This window comes from Anopheles merus, chromosome 2L (genome assembly GCF_017562075.2).
Source record: "Anopheles merus strain MAF chromosome 2L, AmerM5.1, whole genome shotgun sequence".
NCBI lineage: Eukaryota > Metazoa > Arthropoda > Insecta > Diptera > Culicidae > Anopheles > Anopheles merus.
Window position 1 is genome coordinate 13,628,125 of NC_054083.1, and position 25,916 is coordinate 13,654,040.

Sequence of the window (25,916 nt, forward strand, 5' to 3'; positions counted from 1 at the left end):
CGGCAGAGAGCCTCGGATTGCAGATAAACGAGGCAAAGACCAAACTGATGGTGGCAACATCAGCGGGCCCGCCAACAAATAATCAGAATCTACGTAGGCGTGACGTGCAGATAGGTGAACGCACTTTTGAAGTCGTCCCACAATTCACCTATCTGGGATCAAAGGTCAGCAACGACAATAGCATGGAAGCTGAGTTGCGCGCAAGGACGCTGGCTGCCAACCGGTCATTCTACAGTCTGAGATAGCAGTTCACCTCAAGGAACCTGTCGCGACGGACGAAGCTGGGACTATATAGTACCTATATAGTACCAGTACTCACATACGCCTCTGAGACATGGACACTGTCCAAATCTGACGAAACCCTCTTAGCCGCGTTCGAGAGGAAGATGCTCAGAAGGATACTTGGTCCCGTATGTGTGGAAGGACAATGGAGGAGCCGCTATAATGACGAGCTATACGAGATGTACGGTGACCTCACTGTCGTGCAGCGTATCAAGCTCGCAAGGATCCGCTGGGCTGGCCATGTTTTATGCATAAAAACGGACGACCTAGACCGTAAAGTCTTTTTAGGCCGTCCACAAGGACAGAGGAGGCGTGGTAGGCCCAAATTGAGGTGGCAAGATGGCGTGGAGGCGTCCGCCATTAAGGCCGGGATAACGGACTGGCAGACGAAGGCGCGAGACCGTGAGCGGTTTCGGACACTCCTGAGACAGGCCAAGACCGCAAAGCGGTTGTAGCGCCGGATAAGTAAGTAAGTAAGTAAGTTCTTGTGTCATACTACTCCGTTGATCTAAATTTTCAGCGAGTTCTTAATCCTAAAAAAATTTTGTTGTTTTGATGTACAATCTATGAACACCAGATATTTACAATTTTATTATTTATTATTACTAACTTATGTAAAGATATAAAACAAACAAGTTCCCTTTTAGTACTTACCTTACTAAGGTAATTGATCTCTATAAAATCATGCATTTCAACGGACAATACTTCGATTCATAGCATGAACTGATAGGAACTGAGTCCATTGCATGCTGGGGGCTTGGGGTAAACGATAAGCACCACGGTGAGCATTATAGACCCCAACACCGCAGCCACACTGTCAAATAAGCATGATATCAAACAGATCCCTCCACTTTCAAGCTGCAACAACATAGTCATAAGAGATTTCCAATCATTATTTTATTTATCCACGTCTAACTTAATCCTCCTATCAAGTTGTCAGAGTGTAGACACTTTCTGTTGCCCACATTTGGGCCAAGGGAGCAACGGGAAAGGATAGCTGTGGTTTCTGCGTTACCTTTTTTATCGTTTTTTCTTAGCTTGCTTTTGTTTCTGATTCGCACGTTGACCTTCCTCGCCCGCTTACGTTACATAAGGCCGAAAACTTAATCCATTCGGTGGATCACATGCAAACAACGCTGGCCCGACGCCGACGATGTCGTTCGGGCTGCCCCCTCCAACGCCCCCGACCGTCTGCTGAAACTGCTGATTGACAAAGAGGGCCGCCGCCGCCGTCGCGTGCTGTTTGCCAGTGCCATTACTGTCCCGCTTATCCTTCGGATGATCCAGGATGCAGGACAACTTGCTCACCATACCACTCGCACAGTTGTCGGTCCTTCCCGGGTCACCGGCTGATCGATTGAAGGGACGACCACCATCCGTGCCTTGGTGGTCGGTGGACGTTTTATTGCCACTTCCGTGCAACAGGGAGCCACCGGTGCCGCCTCCATTGTGTGCGCTGTTGCTAGCGTTAACGTTACTGGACCCGAGCGGGCCGTTACTATGGTTACTAATGTTGCTGTTACTACCGGTACTGCTGCCGTTGGTGCTGCTGTTACTACTGCTGCTGCTGCTACTGCTGTTGGTGGTGGTGTTGTTGTTATTGCTGCCACTGTTGTTGCTATTGTTGCTGTACTTTTTTGATTCGTTCACCTTCCGGGATCGTTTCCACTTCATGCGCCGATTTTGAAACCAAATTTTAACCTGCAGATGGGACACAATAGAAAACAAAAACAAATAAATAAGACGAGCCAGTACCAGTGTTGACCCGTCAGACCCAGTCGTCTCGCGAAGCCTCGCTACACCTTACCTGGGTTTCAGAGAGCAGTAAATTGTTGGCCACCTCGTACCGCTTCGGTCGCGACAAATATTTGCTCACTTTAAACTGCTTTTCCAGCTCGAGCAGCTGTTGGGAGGTGAACGCTGTCCGGGGCCGTCGCGCTTTTCCGTATACTGAGTTTTGTCCTAAACCAAACAGCCGGGAAAATGGACGCAAATAGAAACATCAACAAAATGAAAACGTTTATGTTGGGTGGTGTACATTAAGTGCAGTTTTATTTATTCTCGTTTACCACCCCCGTCTCCTGTCTGCCGCTGCTGTGCATTTGTACTTTGGACTAATTTTGTTTGCACATTAAAATGTCCAACCAACATAGTCGCCAGCAGTCGTCTGTACATTGCCACAGTATTTGCAAATTTTGAAACCGGTTTAGACTTCAGAACGTTAATGCACTGCTAATCTGTTATCTGTGTCGAAATTGAATGATAATCACTCTATAATACTTCATTTGCAATTGATGGCAAATGTTGCACTAATTGAAGTATCTCTGCCTGCTATTTATTATTACACTGCTAGTAGTTATTCGTCACAATGCTCCTTTTTGGTTAGAAATTAATTTAAATCAACATTAAATTTGCAATCTTGCTAATACGCACGTACTGTACGCGTGACTTTCTGTATAGTTCAGCAAATAACAAACGCATAAAAGTAATTACAATCAAACGTGCATCAATGGGTGGGGGATGCGTTGCATTTGGGGCAAAAACAGAACCGATGCAGTTTGTGAGATTGCGCCATAGAATTCATTCACTTGGCCACTCCCACTTCATCTTTGATAAAGACAATTGAAATGATCAATTGAGACTGCGCTTGTGCATGTGCAATACATAAAGAAAATAAGGGTATCGGCGGATGACATTTTCTTCCTATGGTGCTACAGAGCTACAGTGAATGTTAGTTGTTAGTAAAAGTAGTTCAAACCATGCATAATTGCAGAGTTATATACGTTGTTTAATGTTTTATTTAAAATTGTTTTGCAACATTTTTTTAGGAAAAATAGTCAAGCCAAGCAATATGGCTCCAAATTCCAAAATGCACATAATGCAATTTGTTGCATTTACCATAATTACTTCATTTTTGTTTTCAAATTGAACATCATTTGATAAAAATCTTACGTGAGAGTCGTAAAACATGTTTACTGCCATTAAGGCCAATTATGAGACTCGAGTATCAGAGAAACAAGTGCCGATTATGTGACTAAACTGCTTGAGAAAAAGTATCAAAAATGCTCATTTTCTATTATGATCCGTGTTAGACAACTCGATTTGTCTCTGGTTTGATATATCTAACTGAACGAAGGACATTTGCATTATCTGACTCAAACGGAAACCAGTTTTTGTCTAACAGCTTTTCGTCAGGATAAAGCTACGCAAAGCGTTTTGTTTTACGGTGTTTATTTTAATTGAATAAGTTTAAACCTTACGAATTGCATGTTATTACATTCATAATAGATTTTTTCTAAAGATTTGCTGGAAAAAGTTTGTGAATGAATCTGTGCACAGGAAACAGAGACTGAAAGAATTGCCATACAAAGCACAGTTGTCACGTAAGGGGATAGCCTTTCGTTGATGTGTCCTCCTATAAGATACACTATTTATCGTACGTTATTTATCGTACTATTCAACTATTTTAAAAGTGATTTTAAGCAACTGTTGTGGATCTTACACAAGTTGTGGATTTCGGATTGATTGTATGACTTGTTTTAAATATTGGCATCGTCGTTAAAATGTAGTAATAAGTCCAAAATACCAAAAATAATTGCGTTTACATTAAAAAAATAAGTATCAACAAACATGAATTGAATCCCCGGTTGTGATTCTAACTCTTACAATTATTATTAAATGCAAGAACATGCGATAGTTCGTGTTGAACTGTTCAATAAAAAAAAAGAAGTCGCCTGTAGATTAAACAAATTTCATTCCCTTCTTACTCTGTAATGAAAACTGTTTTATATTTTTTATAATATACCCTCTCCAAAATATTATGTAATATATATCCTAGTATATTATATGATATATTATATGTATATATTATGGATATACTCTCCTCAAACATGTTTAGAAATAAACCCTTAACGTAAACCTTTGAAAAAGAAATTCAATATATTTGGAAGAAAAAATTCAATAAGTGGTTAGTTTGGAAGAAAAGTGTATAATAATAAAATAAATATTACAGATTGAGGCATAGAATCTTGAAATTCGGTAACATCAAAGTAAACAAGAGGACGAGGGAGTAAAATATCGGCTGAACAACAAACTTACATTTAATAGAATTAAGATCAAGTCTCATCATAGTAGATGGTGATTAAGAATTTAGTTTATAAATGTTAAGTTAATGCAAACTCTTAATGACTTCATATAGCATAGGGGTAATATTTCAACGACAAGTGCAATCTTCCGACGGTAATGCATTCTTGATAGGTATGTTACACATGAAATATCCAATGCAAAATAAATTCAATTTTGTTGAATTATAGAATCCCTCAAGACTGAAAACAATGAATTACCTTTATTCCGAATCATTTCAAATAATTAATGCAGTGGCCAAAACGACTGAACCCATTTTAAGCTAGCACTACGCATAAAGTTTTGTTATGCTTTGATTGAAAATCGCAAAATACGACTATGACGAACGAAATTTTAAATACAAAATTTTCCATTTTCGCAGTCTCAATCAATAGCGTGTATCGAAATCCGTATACTGGTTACTTGCTACACTGATTTTTTTAACTATTATTTTAATAAAACAGTCAAAGTGTAACTTCAATGTTATTATGCAGTCAATTATCAATCAACTCCTAGATATTTCATTGATTTAGAACTGTTAATGTTGTCTTGGCTAATTCTTGGACAAGTAGTAGATTCCTGTTCGAAATCAGCATGTTTCTCATTTGATTGTAGTTTTTTTAACGTTGTAGTTTTTTTTTTAAAGTCCTTTGTCAAGTAACTTAAAGTCTATATTAAATTGGTCTTTTGCTTCCTGAGTTTTATTGTGAGCAACATCTATTACAGTGGCATTTGTAAGACGGTTGACATTACAGTGTAGTAGCACGGTTTGATGTCATGTAAATATATACAATTCAAATAAAATTGGCGAATGAAACAAGCGCACCAAGGAGTGTTTTCAATAGGTTCAGACAATTTACCATCGCAAGATATTCTTCATTAGATGCAATGTAACTAGTAAATTATTTCATCTCTTTTGCTAACAAAAAACCAAAGGACTTTTAATAGTTCCCTCGACATAGTTTAAAATGCTCTTTTGAGATTTAAGAAAACTTCAACTGTCACTGGTTTCCAGTCCATAAATATCTTCCACATAACGAATGTCACAATGTGCAATCTCGAAAGAGTGATAGTCACAATACTCTTTAATTGAAAGGGCGTTTTTGGTCAAGTATTAAGTAAGTTGATTGTTCATAATAGCTTGTTTGGTTGATCCAGGCAAATCAACCTTTACTTGCATTCCACCAGTACAGAACTCAATTTGCAAGGGTCCAAAGATGCTGGCAGTAGACTCAGGAACACCAAAGTCTGCCATATCCAAGGGCTAAATCAACCAAACTTAACGTTTTTCATCCTTCATTAGTAAGACTTTGAAAGACAGAAAGTCATAAAACAATTAATGGAATATAAGGCTTATTTACAGCTTATATAATACAAGGCTTAAAATTGACCCCAACAAACTCGAAGGCAGTCTTTTTGTTGTAGTCGGAGGAAACCTTTCAAGAAGTGTGCAATAAGCAATGCAATATATCATCATGATTAAAAAGGTAACGCTGGCATTTTGGATGTTTCTAATATTGGGGGTCTTCACGATTCTAGTTAGTTTTTTTGTATGAAGTATGACAGTTGGAGGCTGAAATCATGTAAACACTCCATACAAAACCACACAAAAAACTAGCCTGCAATTTTCAGTCTTGATCATTCTAGCCACAAAGCTAGAATTAGATTCGAGTACCTGCTCGAAAACACGGTGTTGTTTACATTTATCCCAAGGTGCATTAAAGAGATCAAGTGGTGGAATCTGGAATCAAAGTGTATGTAGTCCAGGTGATCTTATAGCATTTTTTTATAACCAATTTTGAACATCACTTTTTTGCTACAACGAGCTTTCTGTAGGCTTGACGAATACTCAAAACACTCTTAAAATCTTCATTCAGAAGCAGAAGCGAAAAAAATCAGCCTTCTAAATTCATACATCTTGGGCCCACCTGTATAAGCCCACCTGTATATTATACTCACATCACTAGCTGCTCGAAAACTGCTATACAATGCAATAACAGCTGACAGGCTGAAATTTCAGCCTACGAACTTCAAACGGAAAGGGCCCCATTTCTGGATACAGTTTCATGGCTTTTGATATGAATAAGTTATGCATATTTGTGTTTTTTTTTAATATAATTTAAAAAATGTAAATAAATTGACTATAAACTATTTTTTCGCCGAATTTGTAATCAAAGATATAATACATCTTCTAAAATCTATACTAAAATTGTGTTCTTGAAATGAGAGGTATTATATTATTCATTTAATTATTTTTTTCGGAACGAATATGGGTGATATAGTAAAATAAAGGGAATTTAATAAATCTAATTTAACAACTGTTAGGGCTAAGGACATTGTAAATGAACTGATGTATTACCTCGGATGCAAATGTACAAGGAAAAGGGTTGTGAAATACAAATAAAGAATTAAAAAACATTCATAATTTAAGATAATATTGTTTCATATTTTACAACAAATTGTTTTTTATAATTTAAAATTATTAATTAAGTTAATATTAAATTAAAATAAAATAAAATAAATTAAATTATGTGTTTGTATGTTTTTAATATTTGCTAGTACAATATAATGTAACTTTTGAAATTTGACAAGGTACCATGAACAGATGGAACTGAACTATTAAATTTGAAACTAAAATTCTAACACAAAACTGTTGTTATTTTAATTAAGTTAGCTCATATTAAAACACACAATCAATTACACCGTGTGATGGAATGCAATTAGCAAGTTCGATTGATTGTAGACAAACATGCGATTCGTTGAGCTGAGTGCGCCGGTGACTAATTAATGCAATGCATAAAGTGTTAAATTATATTACGCTCGACTGGAAGCTTGCTACTAACTATTACCGACCCCCATATCGAATGCACTAATCGATTCGTAACAAACACTTGATCTAGGGGCTAATATGTGTGCAAGGTGCATTTTGCAAAGTGCACAAGGCATAGAGGGTGTTTCCTGCTATCTATTGCATAGTTCGATCCCCGTTCGCGGTGCATTGGCTCTACATATACCTACATCATCATCGTTATCATCGTCATCATCGGTGTCGTAAAGTTGTTAGCTTGCCTTCTCTGTGTATCCTTCGAGCCCATTACCTCTCTCTCTCTCTCTCTCTCTGTCTTTTCTCTCTCTTTCTGCCGTCAAGTCTTGAACGCTTCCCGAAGGACTGGTTTTATTTATCAAATTATCAAATTGATTGTAAACACTTAGCCCCCTGCTGTTAATTGGCGCAGATAGCATTTGCAGCATTCGATGGTGAGCGATAAGGCTTAAAGGGGAAAGGCAACGCGATAGCGATAGTGCGGAAAATTGAGGGAAGGCAGCTTGAGGAAGTAACCGGGCCCGGGTTGCTTCCACACCCGCTGCCACTAGCAGCGAAACCTCCATGAATATAATTCAATTAGTACCTAATCAGATGAGCAGTAATTTGTCTGTTAGCACATATGCGAGCAATTTTTGAAGCAACGTTCCTCGTTCGAAGGGACGAATTCGTCGCCTGGCCGGCATATTTGGCAGGACGGAATCGGCAGTGATCGGAGCAAACTTAACCGAGAGGACGCCAGGAGCCGGTGGGGGAAACTGGCATAAATCACAAACCAAACCCGAAGAGCACGGTGCGTGTTTTACTGCCCTCGAAGGACGAAAGAGCAGAAGCAGAAGAGGCGGGAAAATCGACGAATATCAACGAACTGAAGCTGCCAGAGCGAGAAAGCGAGATCCGCCCGAAAACGCTATCAGCGTGCAGAGTAAATAGAACAGATGTCATTGTACAAAGTTAATTTGTTTAATTTGATTGCTATCGTCTCTAATGGGAAGGGCGTTAAACGGTGGTATACGGTGATACCTTTTTCCCGGGGCATTTTCCCGCTTCATTGGTGTGCCGTTCGGGGTGGCGCATAGGTGTAAGTGTGTCTGTGTGAGTGTATGTGTGAGTGTGTGTGCGCGCTGTGCAATCAAAGAGCGTAGCTGTGCGTGGATTAAATGAGCACCGGCAAAAACATCCCCAGCAAGCCGAGGAAAGATTAGTGACCCTAGTTAACTGCAATCAAATTATTGAAACCGAAAGTATTTACTTTGTGCCTCTTACCCTAACCCCTGGGTTTTGGGTTGAGACTGGTAAGACCCGATTTTCCCCCTCGATAGGAATGCGAGCGCGCGTGTGTGTATTAGTTGGCAGGTTATATCGGTACTGAGGGACTCAAAGATTGCGCAAAGAGGGACGTTTATAGTTTGCTTTCATTGCCATACAAATTGCGATGCAGTGATAAGTTATAAGTTGTTAGAAGCAGTAATTATTGCAATAATTTTAGTGTAAAATGGGCAACATTTACAGCAAAACGTTGGTACAAATTGTCGTCGAAGCTCATGTGAGTTGATTGTTTTCTCGATTAAAATAATATTTTATGTGTGAAAATTTTAAAATATTAAGGATTTCTAAGGCAATGTACAGTAAAAAATAAATGAATATAAAAGTAAACAATTTTATTACTATCGAGTTTTAAAAATATTGCCACTAAACGACGACAAAAGCGCATGAATAAATTTCGCTTAAAACTGTTGTTCCACAAACTTTTCAATCCACCCCATTTTGCGATGCCTACTTGCTGACATAAACGATGATGCTAAATGGGCGACAATAAAAGACCAAGTGGTCGTTTAAGTTCCGCTGATTGTTGGGGATTGTCAACGAGGGGATCATCAGCGAAAAACCTCGCCCCGTCACAAAGAAACCAACCCATGCACGGTGCACGACAGCGACAGACAGAAGGACAGGTTTTTCGCCACACTTGCTTAGTTTTTCGCTGGATTATCGTCATCCTTTCTGGTGTGTGCTTGTTCCCTCCATTTGGAAGATCACCGTATCCCAATCTGGTGAATGAGGTGAAGAAAAAAAACAGAGAACGAAAACGGTGGTAGACCGTTCGTTCTCTCTCGCTTCCTCCGTTAACTTCGCTCCGGGTAACTTTCCCTGCCCTAAGCGTCAAAATGCGCACCACACCATACCGCAAAGATCGTAGCAGCACCTTATGGTGGAAATTTCCGTAGCAACCCTCAATCACGCGCGGTAGTGGGATACGATGATTAGCGCAAGGATGTTTGTTTGGGCTCTGCGTGATAATCTAGTTGGTGATGATTTTCACGCAAACCTGCCAACATTCAACGGGTGCCGGTGCAGTGAATGCGCCGCGTTAGAATGTGCATGCAGGGGTGCGTTGTGCGCCTGGGACATAGTGTTTATAGTTTCTGTTTGTATTTGTTGTTTTTTTTGTTATGCTCTTAACCGTATTGGGACTGGTTCAGTGGCATACCCGTGGGCGGCTATTTTCGGGGTGCGATTAATCGGAATCAATTAGTGTGAATTGCGGAGAAAGATGTGAAGGAAAATGCACGCCATGTGTGGCTAGTGTACAGATGTGCTGGTGTATGCAAAGATTATATGGAGAAATATGCATCATGTTGCAATAAAATTGATCCCTCAGTGCGCCTAGCGAATCGGATTCGGAAAGGTGATGAATTTTATTAGAGAATGTTGGGAATCGAGCTGTGGCACGTAGATTGATAAAACTTTTTTTTGAGAAACATTCCTTTAAAATTGGAATGTTTTTTTAATCTACGTGCCACAGCTCGATTCCCAACATTCTCTAATAAAACTCATCACCTTTCCGAATCTGATTCGCTAGGCGCACCAAGGTGGATTCAAGGTAGGTTCAATCCGACCCGACCCGACCCGACCCGAACTCGATGCACCAACGGGTCGGAGTCGCTTATGCTTTCTCGCACCTACTCATGATTCGGGTCGACCCGAACTCGTTGCACCCGCGGGTCTTATTCTATTCTGACTCCGAGCTAGCGCACCTGCTGCACGCACGGGTCGGAATCGATTCCTACTGGCTTACACAACTACTATACAGGCTTTCGAGATTTAATTCATTACCACGCAGCCGAATAGTCATTCCTTGCTACGGGGGGACGGTCCATACTAGGGTTGAACCCATGACGGGCATGATATTGAGTCGTTCGAGTTGACGACTGTACCACGGGACCGCCCCGGTTAAACACTAAATGTCATTATTAAATTAATTAACTAAACGAATTAAATGTTTAGTTTTTTCTGGAATAATTTACTATTCGTTTATGTTTAAAAACAAAGCAATAAAAAAAATTAGTAAATCCAACTATTAAAAAAACAGAAATTAGCTTGCATTTTCCTAACATGCTCGAAAAAAAAAACTAAATTGTGGCATTGGAGATACACCGTTTTCGAGTCCAATTTTAATTTTAAGTAACCAATTTTAAGGATGTTGTTTAAGCCACATTGTTCAACTATAAATAAACATCTGACGACCTACTGAAATTTTGATGCCTTAATTGTAACAAAAAGTTTGCTTTCCCTTGTATTAACTTACGTTTAAGTTACGCGAGCTTGTTTGTTTGATGCTCATGTTGTTGAAATTAAATTGTTTGGAATAGTCAATTACAAATGCTGAAGGTATTGGAAGAAACTATTGCCAAATAAATTCAAACTATTTTTGTAAATAAAGGCACAAACAAAAATCTAAAAATCCATATAGCAAACGGATCAACTTAGGGGTTTCGCTAAGGTTTTGCTAACGATTGAATAGGGTTCAGATAGGCGTCAGTATTTCACTTGGACATCAAATATTTACTTACATTTGAACAATATTCAAAAGCAGCTGAACATTGTTGATTTGGGCTCGAAAACGGTGAAAATGTGTACATGTGTACATCCAGTTAATGGACCAAGGACAAACGACATAACTAAATAACAGCGAACATGAACATGAACCATATGTACTTCGCAGCCCTTGCTTTTCTTAATTGTCATAAATAATTTATCTTTTTTCTTTAGAGCAGTTTTGGTACACTATATAATTACAGAAATATCTTTGTTTTAAGGATATTAAATTATACAAAAAATCCAATAACTCTACAAGCTCTTCGTGATAGGGTTGACTAGACAGCAATTAATATGAGAGGCATGTAACAATAAAACCAGGGTCGAAATAAAACTTACACCATGAAACATATTTCAACTGAATTGGTTCAATTCACCATGGCAAATCGCTTTGCACGAGCATACCAATGAGTTGGCATCAAATTTACAATCACAACATTACGTGACGCCCAGACGACAAGGAGACCTGTCCCCAAACAAACTGTCCAGCCCAATCGTATTCTTTTTTTTAATGTGGAGGAAAGAAACCATTTTCCACACCACTTGCTTGATTGTAGCTACTTTTTCTCTCGCTCGCTTTCCCGTCCTGCGGCGGACAGAGTTCCTCATTGTTCGTTGTGATCTATCTTCAAGATGATACTACAAACAAAAACAAAAAAAAAAAACGTGCACGTTGATGTCAACAATTCAACCACACCAGCTCGCTTAACCTCAACACTACGCCCAGTTTTTTGCCTGGTATCAAACGGCAGCGTATATCAATTCCTACAGCGTGTGCGGCCGCGTGTTTGCGTAGGCGGGTTGTTTGGAATCATGCTAACAAATTCGGAGATAACTCGATTTCTTTTACCCTCAACAGTGTAAAAATCAATCATTCAACTTTTGCGCGCTGAGAGGTTGGGTGACACGCCAAAATAAACCCCCGCCTACGGTTTTTGGACGGGTTGTGCAAAAACGAAACCGACTCGAAATCGGCAATGTCAATAATATCAACGTCAATGTTTTGCTACAAAACGTGGCTGATTGCTTTACAGGATTGCTTAAGGCTTTGGAAGCGGGATAGCGGGGCCATCAGTAAGCTTCTGGTTGAAATTATAAATCAAAACAATGCATTCCCGTTTTATGGCAGGGGTTCAGTGGAAATGGGGATCATTGGCAAAAGATTTTACTTGTGATTGCAATTATGATATTTATGCATGTATAAATTCAACGCAATTACACTATGTGCATGAAGCTGATAGAGCTAGAAAGGGTTTCGCTGTGATATATTGCAACATTTTCTCGCTTATCTTACTGTATGTCCTGCAATGCATTATCTTAGAATCGACGATTAACGACGGATTTCGGTGATGAATGTTACTTTGTAATGTTTTAAGAGTGTTTCAATCAATCTAACAATTGAACTATATTTGATTTTTCTATTCTCGCAAACAATTTGGACATTTTGTACAACTCCATACAACATATTCTGACTAAAAATTCATATTATTTTCTGACCTTTATACGGTAATGTATTTTTCAGTATGTATGACTGTAGACCTTCATATACAGATAGGCCGGTCCCGTGGAACAATCGTCAACTCGCACGACATAACGACATAGATCTCATACGTAGAACTAACTATTTTGCTATGAGTAATCGATAAGTCCTTGTCAAGCCCATTAAGGGTATAGGCCGTGTCTGTGATGTTACAGAAATACTGATTTAAATTAATTGAAAACAGCTGATAAAACAGCAACAAATCTTCAATTTTGCATTCAGCGACACAACATACGTTGAAGGGCATTGTACAAAATCTCAAGACTAGACAAAACCGAACTACGTGCCATTATGATTTGATTAGTTTTTAACAACAACTGATAAATTGTATGGAAATGTGTTTGTTCAACAAAATGTTAATGAACGTTCCAGTTCTGGTTATGTTACAGGATCTTTTTGGGGTGTTGATCAGTTCCAGGACCCCCATATCGGTGTATTCAGTGTAAGTTCTGGTATGAGTTTGAGATCAATTCCAAGACCAGTACAGCTTTGGGAACAGTTCTAGAGACGATATAGGGACATGATCAATTCCACGACCGGTATGGTGTCAGGATCAGCTAAAGGCCCGGTAAGGGGCTAGGATCAGTTCCAAGGCCAGTGTAGGTTCATGACTAATTCTAACATGTATGGGATTGGAATCAGTACCAGCATCAGTATGAATTCTGTTAAATTCCAGGAACGACTTACGTCCCAATCCCAGGATCGGTATGGGCTCTGAATCAGTTTCTCTTAAGATATTGGAGTTGGAGTTAAAAGTCCCCTGAAATTTGCTTTGTATTTACAAAAATCCTTTGCACGCATGCTGAAGTTATTAAATACCCTTGAAATTATCTTGAATAATCCTGTAACCGGGCCAAAATAACTAGTGAGTTAAAAAATCTAATAAATTCATACGCATATCCAACATTTTCAATTCGGTTATCTGTCCTATTGTAAAAGTATTTGGTTAGATTTTTATAGCTCTATTGCTACATTGGTTGGGCTAGTTCAATCAGAATAATAATGATTTTAGCACCTATGATATAAGCCACTAGCATTAGCATAAGATGTAGTCGTTTTTCCTTTTGCAGTGGCAAAAGAACGGCCATTTATGATTTTGCCGAGATTTGGCAAATATAAAAATGCGCTGTTTCGCACACAATCAAAACAATGTAACACGCTTTGCTAAATTTATTCATTCGTTATGACATGTAACAATCAAACCCCAAATGGTTACAATTGGAAAGGGCAAAATGTGCAAAACTCTGCACGTAGCCCAACAACTCCGGTCAATGGGGCAGAAGACGAAGACGCCCAAACCATGTGTATCATATTATCGTTTTATCGTACCTGTAAGCTCCGTGATTCGAGGATAGTAGATGTTGTGGTGCCTTAGAAGCTCTAGCTGAGGTAGCTGCATGAAATGGAACCGGTTCCCAGCGTCAACCTGCCAGTGCGTAAAAAAGGAAGAAAAACAGCACCCTTGTTACCATACACAATTATCATAAAAAGCTCATATGTGCGAATGGGCCCAATTTGCATAATTCTTTCACGCCAAACATGCTCGGCACGTGAATGCAAAGACCCGGCCTGGGTTTTGTTACCTACCGGTATGCTTTTATTGCAGACGGCCGGATGTGTGTCGAAGGTGGACGCGTTCGATGTGAAGATCACCTGCGATGGGCAGAGATTGTAGAACGGCAGATAGTCGTGTTGGTTAGGTGAGGACGATTTGGCTATTTGATTCATTGCACAATCGTCTATATCCTGCGGTTCCACACTGCCAGGATTGATCGATGAGCAGGAGTCGGAAGAGAAGGTCGATTCGGATCTGAAACGATAGAACCCAGTGCCTCAAAGTAAGATTTACGTTTGTCAGTTCAAAACATATTAAAATTTGGTAGAAAAAAACACAACATTACAAGTTAACTCAGTTTTAAAACTTTAAATTAATCATAATTTTTATGCATTCTATAATAGCATTGATTAACAGAGGTTCAAAGGGTATTGAATGGTTTCTGTAATAAAGACAAAAGTCACATAAATTTATCAGTCTTCTCCTTATCAAAACGAGCTTTTTAAAAATTGTATCATGATATTCAGTCCTTTGGACCGGCCAATACGTTTATCTGGACGTGTGTTATTAATAACATGGATGGCTCAGAGGGCTTGGTTCATACGAGGTTAGAACCCATGATATGCATGTTGACAAGTCACATGACTTGATGACTGTGCTAAGGAACCTTTGGATTTTTGTTTATATCTTCATGCTATCAATCCTTTGTGATGTTCAATCATTTCTAATTGTGTAGAAACTTTGTTTAACTTAAATGTGGAAGCGTTTTAAGCAAAAGTATATTTGTTTACACTCAATCAATCAATCAATTATTCGCACCGCGTGTACCGCGCTGTATATGCGTACGATGCTGGTAATCAGCTTTGCTTAACAATCTTTTCCATTTTCATATTCCACTCGTTACCCTCCCACTGCCAACCATTCCATACTGCTTATCAGTGGCGTACTCCCGAACTGATGTACCAAATTAGTTGCTGTGGTCAATCAAATCAAATCTGGTCAGGCCAATCGATGACACAATTATGGGCACTGATAGCACCACAGACTGACATTACACCAACGATTCACCCCATCAACTGGTGTAGTAGCAAAACAGATAGCGCTTAGATAACGCAATGTTTGCTGTATTTGGTTCCCGGGTCGCGTGTGAGGTACGGAGACGCGTTGACATTCCCTTCTGGTGAGCGGCACCGTATGGCGCAAAGTTTTCGATATTGTTGCGTATCTATTTGAAGCCTAGATCAGTTATAAATAATACCCCGTGGTTATGGGTTAAGTAAAATGTATGAACAGTTTTGTGAATGTTAACCTCTTTGCAATCGTTTAAGGATGACATTTTACACTTTAGCGAATTGGATTAGTGATGTTGTGTTTCCAAGCCTTCCTTTTTGATACATTTTACACTACAGGTTGTTCGCGAGATGCGCTATTATCACGTGCACCACAAAGAAATCTCTCAAAATGTAGAATTTGCTGTTTTGCGTCAAATTATAACTAAACTCCGTGTAAGTTTACTTGAAGTGAGTATTTTTAGTTACTTAAATAATTATTCCATATGATTTGGGCTGATGATTATAATTATAATTTGGAAGATTATTCAATAAAAAAAATGGACAGTAGGGAAATTTATTTTCCATATGACATTTGATGTGTCAGTTCGGGAGTCATATTGCCCAAAGAAGTATAAAATAATTCGCACTTAATTAAGTAAGGATTATCGAGGATGAACTGTATAACTAGCCATATTACTCGTTCCACGTTTATATTATGATGCTATAAGAATTTCAGCCGGTCTCATGGTACAGTCGTCAACTCGTACGACTTAACAACATGCCCGTCATGGGTTCAAGCCCCAAATAGACCGTGCCGCCATACGTAGAACTGACTATCCTGCTATGGGGGGAAATCAATAAGTCACTGAAAGCCAACCCCACAAGTGTGTTGGCAGGCCTTGACCGGCATCGGTTATTGAGCCAAAGAAGAATAAGAATAAGAATTTCGGCACAGATCAATAAACCATTAGTGGTCTGCAACATAATTTTGCTTTATCATTTATACCAGTGCTCTCCTACCTTTTTAGGTTTGCGGACCACTCGCCTTTGAAAATACATTTGCCGCGGCCCACATCGACTGTCTAAGCATTTTGTAGACTTAGTTAAACGTGTTTGGTCAAAAATATGTTTTTATCCTATTCTAGACATGTCTGTTGAATACTTAATCTTGATTGTTGGAAAAAATTGCACGATATGTTTAGTAATTAGCTTTATCATATGAAGGTCATTAATATAATGAAACACAAAACGACATTTTATGCATAATTTGTAGTAATTTCAATTAAATTCACTACTTTAGAACGTGACGAAACTCGTCTTATAGATTTGAACATATTTCCAATGAATCTTCTCAATTGCCTGTCGTCAACAAATGTGCGATGGTTATAAAACTTACAAAAACAGATTAAAGTAGGATTTATGCGTTTGTTTCCCGTGTTGGCAATTCAAAAATATGGCAATCGGAACACTCCAACTCGCTCGATGTTTGGAAGCCGATACTTTCAGCTCAGCAAACAAATCACATCTCATGATTGCATTAGTAACGGAGAGATGCTCTCGACAACTGTGGTACAAAAGTTTAAACAGAAACACATTAGCGAAATCTCGAAATCAGATTCAACCGACCTCGCCGTTGCGCTTGCCACACCATGGTTCTTTCTTCCCTCGCCTTAGGACACAGTACACAAACATAACACATTCGATCCAATTACCATCGATACAAACACACTCACATATCCATTTATCCGTCCCCAACTCGAACGATGTGCCCCATCAACATGTCACTTTTCTTCAGCCCACTGTATAAATCGCAAGATCTGTTTCTCATGGAGCAAAACAATTGTTGATTGGCAAATGAAATATAGAAGCAGACGGCAAGCGAGAGAGACAGCAGCAGCAGCAGTCTGCAAGCGCGAAACGCAGCCCTCTTCTGACTTGCTCCCAAAAAACATAACGATATGGATGGCTTCTTAGTATCAGAACAAAAGCGGAGACGGCAACCGTGGGGCATGCCAGAATGGAATCCGCAACAATCATCTTATGTGCTACGGCAGGGTGCTTCCAAACATGTACGCCCACACACGTACATAAGTACGTACGTATTCAGCATCGCAGGCGTCATTGCCCCCAGTGGTTGGCACCACTCGAAAGGCACCACCAACAATCCTCCCAGCAGTAGCAGATCAACGCAATCACCACAAACATTCAGCACACAATCACAATGCGCATGTATCGTTTATTGCGCAATGATTTGTTGGACCGGTTCAGTTTCCCGAGTTCGATTTGCCAACCGCTTCTTCCCTCCTTCCCGGGGGAGGCATTTTTCCTTCGGCGAAGTGAAAGGTACATCCTTCGGATTGCTAGATTGGATGCTGTGTGTGTGTGTGTGTGTTTGCGTGTGTGTGTGTGTGTGTGTGTGTGTGTGTGTGTGTGTGTGTGGTGTGTGTGTGGTGTGTGGTGTGTGTGTGTGTGTGTGTGTGTGTGTGTGTGTGTGTGTGTGTGTGTGTGTGTGTGTGTGTGTGTGTGTGTGTGTGTGTGTGTGTGTGTGTGTGTGTGTGTGTGTGTGTGTGGCTTTTCTACTGATTTGTACGATTTGGTGAACGGTACACAACGCGTTGATGATGGGCAAAATGACTACATACATAAATTGTGGACAAGACATGCTCAGCAGAATGAAACGAACACAGCACAGTAAGCTAGATTGAGCACCATCGAACAGCTTTTATGTATGATTCTGATTTTGAAAATGACACGTATTACGGAGGTAATCATTTTTGTACCCAGGAAATCGCTTATCGCAAGTTTGAGTAATAGCTTGCAAGATTTAGAATTGTTGCATCATGTCTGCATAATATGAATCCATGCCAAATATTGGATTACTTATCTTACTTTTTATATAAGTTATTCGAGGCATGGAATCAAATATTTCAATAATTACGTTAGCCGCCACCTACAGTCAGATACCTCATATTCTCACCTATTGTCTTACTTTGCGGCACCTTGGACTGTTCCTTAGACGACTTATTGGAAAATTTTGTATTCGAATACTTCAGCACATGGAAGAAGGAAAAATTATGTTTTTGAAGAGTTCTCTTCATTTTTATATAGGATATTTGCTTATCATTTGTTTCATTCCTTTAACTTGTGTTAATTAAGGAATAATGCAGACATTCTACTAAAATCTTCACCATTACTGTATTCCTGCTATTTCCATTAAAAAATAACTTATGAATGACAATAATTTTCCTTTTTAAAACAAACTTACTAAGCAACTTCATTTGGCTAATTCGAACGACAGATGAAAGGCGTGTGATTTGTGAGGAACAATTATTGAATGATTCTTCTGGTCCGGAAGTCTGCAGTTTCGAATGTATTTTGGTTTGGTTGACATATGCCCTTGACCTAGGTTATGTAATCCGCATATAGTGTTACCCAACATAATTGATTGATCTCTAATAACTGATATTATTTCGAATTTCGAACCATTATGCCCAATGTTGGCAAGCTACGTGGTCATTTTGATGAGGAATGGAAACTGTCCGACATTCAGTGGGCCGCAATAAATACCTTTTCATTCATTTATGCATGGTCTTTCGAGATTTTTGAAGATATCGGCCTGATTATTGGCAAGAGCATAGCTGTAGAATGTTCTGAACGATGCGTGACGAAAGTTTTCCGATATGTTGTCTGAGAAACTGTCCAGGATTTTGCAAAGTCAACAGATAGGTGAAAATATGAGGTGCCTGATTTATGGTACCCATCACTGTATCAGGGTTAATACATAGCAGGCGGTAATTATTGATTCTCTGATGGTTTAAGCAAGAAAGCTAAAATATCATCCTTTGTCAGTGGAAATCGTCATCAACCCATCTATATAGTAATTGACAGCTACAAGCCATGCCGTGGATTATGAGAGAGTGTTTTTTCCCTTTTAGCAGCTTTCCCCCCCATGAAAGATGCATGCAGGATTTCTTCTTTTTCTTTTCTTCATCCTTAAAGTTTCCTCTTCTTAAGCCTTAACTGCCTGCGCAATCACGGCCCTTAACATGTAACACTCGGATTCTCAAACCCACCAAGATGGGCTTTAGAAAAATCGTTACAAAATGAGTAGAACATGATTCTTCTAATAACTTTATAACACTTGTACTTTTCATATCAACTCCTTTATTGCTTATCTATCCATCACACGCGATAGCGGTTCAAAGTTTGGAAAAAAGAAGATTTGGGTGGAACGAGTTTTACCGATTTTTTATGCCAAACAAATAATTTGTAATTACAGGGTTTACAGGAATATTTTAATTATTCGAACGAGCACTGCAACATTATGTACAGGCTTCAACAGAAACCTGCACTGCACTGCTATTTTTAGCTTCAACAACCTTCTACAATGTTTAGTTTCAGATGATTATTGGATGAAAAATCGTTTTTTTTTTTCAAAACGATAAAATAGGTGGTTTGTCTTGTTGAAAAGAACTATTAAGGAAAGAATATTATTAAATAGCTAATATAATCACTGTACATTCTAAACTGCAGACTCGCCACCGTAACAAAACGACCAAAAGCCCTTTTTCAATAATTGTCCCTCCAAAATCACACACCTTTCATCAATTGCATCCGAAAATGATAACAAAAGCACCAGCTCACCTCGTCATCAATTAGTGTCCCACACACTTATCAAATACGCTCATTAATTAGCCCAACCGGTGTGAAAACGTGACGCGTATCGGGCGTCCATGTGGAAATAATAAGCCAATCAAACTATCTGCCAGCACGTAGGCATTATATGCCGTTCTCCTTGCTGTAGTCATGGTGTTTTTAACTGATGCTGATTGATCATTGACGGGTGCGCCACATAATCAGCGTGTGGTAAGGAAATTAATTTGGAATTGTCATGTAAGTGATTGCTACTGTCCTCTGTACGATGATTAATCTGTGCGATACGATGGGTGTTTCCGTTATCATTATGTACGGTAATTAAACGATCCCACAATAACATTCCTTGCTGGTGTTGCTGCTGCTGCTGCTGGTGCAGTTTCGGTACAGTTTGGCTGATAACGCACACCTTTCGGGCGGTCCACACGCGTCCGAATTGTTCATGTGATGAGGTTATCGATATTATTAGTAACTTTGATAGCAGCTAGAAGTAACCTCATCATAATAGAAATTACGAGACTGATAATTTTCAGTGTGTGCGAGTTCATTGATTTGTGTGCCGGAATTCTAATCTCACTAATTAAAAACGACCAGCGTCGAATCACGGTAATGAAATTAAATTCATTTGGCGGTATATTGAGATCGGTAAATGTTATCTTCTGCGCGCTTACTTCAAATCATCTTGTTTGAACCATCAATCATAGGAATGAAAATGTAATCAAGCTTGTTTCCTTGCTTATCGGGAACGAAATGATGGATTTTTTTCTTCTTCATAAATTTAAATGAAGAAAATGAATGTTCATTTTAAGATACTGTATTGGGAAAATGTACAATTATCATCATTGCCTTTTGAAGTCCATAAAATGTATATGAAACTCTGAGTTATACGTGATTGTAATATGAACACATTGTTCTATTTTTGATACATAAATAAGAACAACAGAGCAACAAAAGAAACAAACAACACTTTCTTTGTAAAACCCAAGCTTTACATACAAATGTTAAAAAGCTGCGTTAGTATAAACAGTGAGTTAAAAAGACTGACTAGCTTGAAGGTCTGAAAAAGGTATAATCGAATGAGGTTCAGCAACAGTTCGATGTACGAAAGACATCTTTATTAGCTAGTTGTATTATAATAGAAAGTTGAAGAACTGTAGAAATATTTGGTGTTGGATAAAGAAGGTAGTTTAGTTATTGCTGTTAATTTAAGCATAAATTTTTTATGAAACTTTTTAAAGAAGTTAGTTTTTTTCCTTGATAGCTCAAATAATTTTCAATAAACTTTCTAAAAAAATAAAACATAAACAATTCTAAAAAAATCTAATAAATTCTAAAACAGTTAGTTTTTTCCTTAATAGCTCAAATAATTTTTAATAAATAAATTAAGAAAAATCTTGAAAATACGACCTAAGCGGTAATACTGTGAATCAAAATAAATAAAAAAAAATAAAAATCATCCTTCAAATCGGTTCAAGTTCTTCCATTTCCATTTCAACTGTCGATTCATTTCACTTCCCATTCCGATAACCACCCCCCCCCCCTTCCTCCTTGTTCAAAATAGGCCATAAACCGTGGCCACTTTGTCGCCAACTACCAAGGTACCAATTCCAATTTTGTTCCAATCAACGAACACTCCAAGCACCCGGGCTCATTATTTACTACAGAGCAAAGGCACTAATCGCCAATTAGTGCCGACGGTTAGCGTGCTATTTCTTTGGTTATTTTTCACTTTACTTTGTTCGTTGTATTCCCATTTACTCATTCCAGCTCATCCACAAGTTTTCCACCTGATCGTTCGTACTGCTTTATGTATGGAATTGGATGGTTGCTTTCCACCATTTTCCGACCATCCCACCACGCCTGAGTGAGCCAAAACTCTAATTACATTTCATAATAGAACTTACTTTGGCGTCCCCTAGTAGTCCCACATAACTTCCCATTTGGGATAGCACTTTGTCCGTTTGGCCACTAGTGCCATTACTTCCAAGCGGCCATTTTGTGTGGCATCATGAATCAATGATGAGGGGAGCAGGCGATATGAAACAATAAGCAAAATGAGAGGCATATTTGAGGAAAGGATTATCCACGTCGATTTGGTTTGCATTATAGACTAGCGAGACGGTATTTATCTTGAAAAACAAATGTTTTTGCCACTTATTGTTTAATTGTTTTTATTTGGAACCATTGCGTAACAGTTGTTTCGTTGTAGTTAGCACTAGTTCAGATTCAATGTTAAATATTCGAAACATCATGTATGAAAGTATATGTATTATTGTATATATCTTGTGTTACAACAAATGGATGTATGTAAACTTCTTAATGCTTTATCTTACTTAACGCTTAGCATATATTACCAGGTAAATATGTTAGACGCTCTTCGTTCTAAATTTGTCTCTTGCGATATTTTGCGCTGGTATTCGATGAATTAGGATGAGTTTTTGATTAATTGCGATGATAAATTTAGCAATGCATAGGTTGAAGTGGCTCAACTCACTCGGAAAATTTGCCATTTTTTTGTTCATAAACATAAACAAAATAAGCTATTATGATTTTGAGATATTTTCTTCTGTAGTTCTGTATTAAAAAACCCACACATAGGAAAATCTGGTTTGCTAACAAACAGGTTAATACGACTGTTTAGCAGAGCAGACATATAACAGAAATGTCTTGCGAGACAGATAGCTCTGTTTGAAAAATTGAGCTACTTTTCTCTCAGCAAAATTTTGCTCTACATCTATTAGCACAGTTAATTTTCAAATGGAATTAAATTAAGAGATGTAACTACTTATTCTTCCTTTAGCGCTATAATCCTATGACTGGCAATCCTTACCATAATATATATTCATAATGAATAATAGGCTCAAATAATAGGCTTGGATAATAGGCTCAAAGTCTCTCCTCCTCGACATAATAAAATTTAGTTACAAAATTAATGGTGTAGTTACAGCTATTAGCGATATTTAGAACCAAAAACGGTTACATATAGTTAATAGAAATTAATTCAATCACAAAAAAATCAATAAAAAAGAGTTAAAACGTAATCCAGGATATGCGTGACAGAAACGTGTGATTAAACAAGCTATTTATTTAAGCCCTTTTACGACCACGACAACTATTTTCCCGTTCTACAAAAATCATCATCGATTGTTCAAATATTATTAAATCTGTTTTAATTGACAGAATGTCAAAATATATTTCTGAACGACTTTTTAGTGATATTCTCTTAGTTTCACATTCCCCATAGTATTATATTGACATATTTAGTCATGGAAATCTTATGATCGTTAAAAGATTAATTGATTAAAAGTCTCTAAAGCTTGTTTAGCCCGGCATGAGCGCGTAAATCATTACTCTTGCTATCCAATTTCACATATTTGTGACAGCTGTACTGTTGGGCCGGTCTGGTGGTAGTCGTCAACTTGAACGACTTAACAACATGCCCGTCATGGGTTCAAGTCCCGAATATACCGTACCCCCATACGTAGGACTGACTATCCTGCTAGGGTAACATAAAGTCACTGAAAGCCAAGCCCACATCACTAGTGCGGTACAGGCAGGCCTTGAAAAGGATTTCGTGATCGTTGAAAAATGCTGTTCTGATTGGAATTAATTAATCAATTATCCCACGCTACAACCGCATTCCGATCTTGGCCTGCCCCACGGTCTCGCGCCTTCGTATACCATTCCGTTATCCCGGCCTTAATGGTGGACGTCTCTTATTAGCAACTGTCCCGAAAAACATTGTAATACACCTAAAGAAATTCTTAATAAACAATCTTTAAGTTTCCATAATTTCAACATCCGCCTTTTTCTTATCAGTACAGCAGTTTATCAATGATTATCTGGCTAATGACGCTAATAAAAAATATATAATTACCAAAAAATACACGAAGCTGTTAAATGAAAAGTGATAGCGTACTATACATTCTCGTTTACTCTATTGGAATTGTATAACTATAAAAATGTTCATGCGTTTCGCTACAATCCACAGATATTGTTGATAAAAAGAATGTTCCAATGAAAAAAGACGGAGAAAAAATGAACATTTTTTTATTTCAACATGAAACATTGTTGTGATGTAAATCATTTTTGTATATTCACTTAAAATGATTTAAAAAAATATACAAGCGAAAATATTATTTTTATATAAACCTGCCCATTACAGAAAAATCTATATACACGTTACTTCTATTCTTTCGTATGTTTTTTTCGTATGTATCTTATCCAAACTTCACTGCATCTTTAATGTCAATTTTGAGCATTTCTCCATCTGATCTTTTCTCACGTTAATTCGAGTGACATGTTACCAAATTATCTCCGTCATAAAGTTGATTTAATCCCTTAAGGCTTCAAGATTCCAATGAATTTAATTACAACAAACAAAAATCAAACATCAAATACCTTGAGTGACGATCATCGCTCGGATTAAACCCATCCGCGATCAGGTCCAGGTTATTCGTCTTTGGGCGTGCCGGTGATAAATCAGCCCCTGTACTATTGTTGTTCTCGTGCTCCTTGCTAGCCAGCAGCGCTTCAATGCGGAAGGAGTTGGCATTGCTGCTGGTTTTCGTACTTCTGCACATTACATCAGATGCTGGTGCCACCGCTAGCTCCACGTTGGGCACTGTACTGCCACTAAGCTCACCACTATCTGCCAAGCGTCCCGGTGCCTCATCTGTCACATCCGTGTCACCGGTCATATTATACTGCAACGGTTGTGGTTGTGGTTCAAGGTTGCTCATTCTGTAAAGCCACTCTGTTGAGTTGATTAGCTTTTGGTTTTTTTTCAACACAGCAAATTTTAATTATATCGTTTTAAAGCACAAAACTAGCTTTTCCTTTGGCCAATATCACAGCGTCTCTGTCACGATACACACTGTTTTTCGCATGTACAAACAATCAGTAGTAAGTGTTATCTACACACAGCACTAATCGTACAAATGCACTTGGGTCACGTGCGGTAACAACTTCTGATGCACCAAAACTAAATCATATGTACAACACCCCAGATAAGACACCAAACGCTCACCGCCAGACCGTTCTGCACAACGACGACGTATACACTGCTCGGTGGTTACAATATATACTGAATGGCCACATTAAACATTAATAGCTACGGACCACACGGATGTGTTTGATACGATACGAAAGCTACCCCAACATTGTGGACAGCTTGCACCAGCAGAGACGGAAGAGTCACACTTTTCATTCTCTGTCACCCCTTTTTGTTACGTAGCAACCGGCATCTGTTCCGTTCTCGTTGTGTGAATGTTGATTGTTGATGGTGGTTCATTCGGGCTGTGCACATGGCTCATGCGTTCATCCAATATGGCACCGAGATGCAACATCCAATAAGAAGGCGTTTCTAGCGGAGTGTTCATTTCAAAGAGGCGGAGTGTGTTAGTTATTGCATAAAAGCAGGGGAAGAAGGACACCATCGTTGCATTTTAGATCGTCTTTTGCGTAAACTTAGGATCTTTTCGATGAGGAAACAGGATAAATTTGACGATCACTTAGCAAAGAAGTTGCTCTAAAACATAGCAAATCTGCTCATCTTTATGTACTACACCGCAGGGTTTGCACATTTACATTTCCCCTGCGACACGAACGGAGCACAACCCTTGCAATGTGTGGAGAAAATCGTTGGCTTTGTTGGCTCATCAACGAAATAAGCAGGAGAGCCAACGAACATAGGACAGCCGAAACAATTGCAATGGATTTTGAATGACCGAGAAAATGGGTTTTATGTAATGTTTTTCCTCCCCCGGTGCAGGGTCATTACGCAGCATATACTGTCGTTCCTTGAGCTCAACCTCATTTGTTAGTCCTTTCGCATGCTCTGAACATCGTTGCCAAACGATAAAGTCGCATATGAAGCGCGTATATTGTCGATTAGCAGTTATTAGGCTTCCCGAAACTCTTCGCCTGGGCGAGGGAGATGGGGGAGTGGGGTGGTTAGTTGTGGTGGTTTTTATGATGGGCAGATCTGTTCGCTTTTACAGCGAGAATGTA

The 25,916-nt window shown here is 38.8% G+C and overlaps 1 protein-coding gene across 1 annotated transcript; it reads right to left on the minus strand.

Annotated features, from left to right (window-relative positions):
- Positions 1-1,130: 1,130 nt before the first annotated feature.
- Positions 1,131-25,098, minus strand: LOC121594052 (putative uncharacterized protein DDB_G0285119). Its single transcript, XM_041916930.1, has 5 exons — positions 24,306-25,098; positions 14,232-14,454; positions 13,974-14,070; positions 2,090-2,244; positions 1,131-1,983 (listed from the first exon to the last, which is right to left on the minus strand). Exons 1-5 carry the CDS (start codon positions 24,644-24,646, stop codon positions 1,363-1,365), a joined length of 1,437 nt encoding a protein of 478 aa, XP_041772864.1. The 5' UTR covers positions 24,647-25,098; the 3' UTR covers positions 1,131-1,362.
- Between the last annotated feature and the right edge of the window lie 818 nt (positions 25,099-25,916).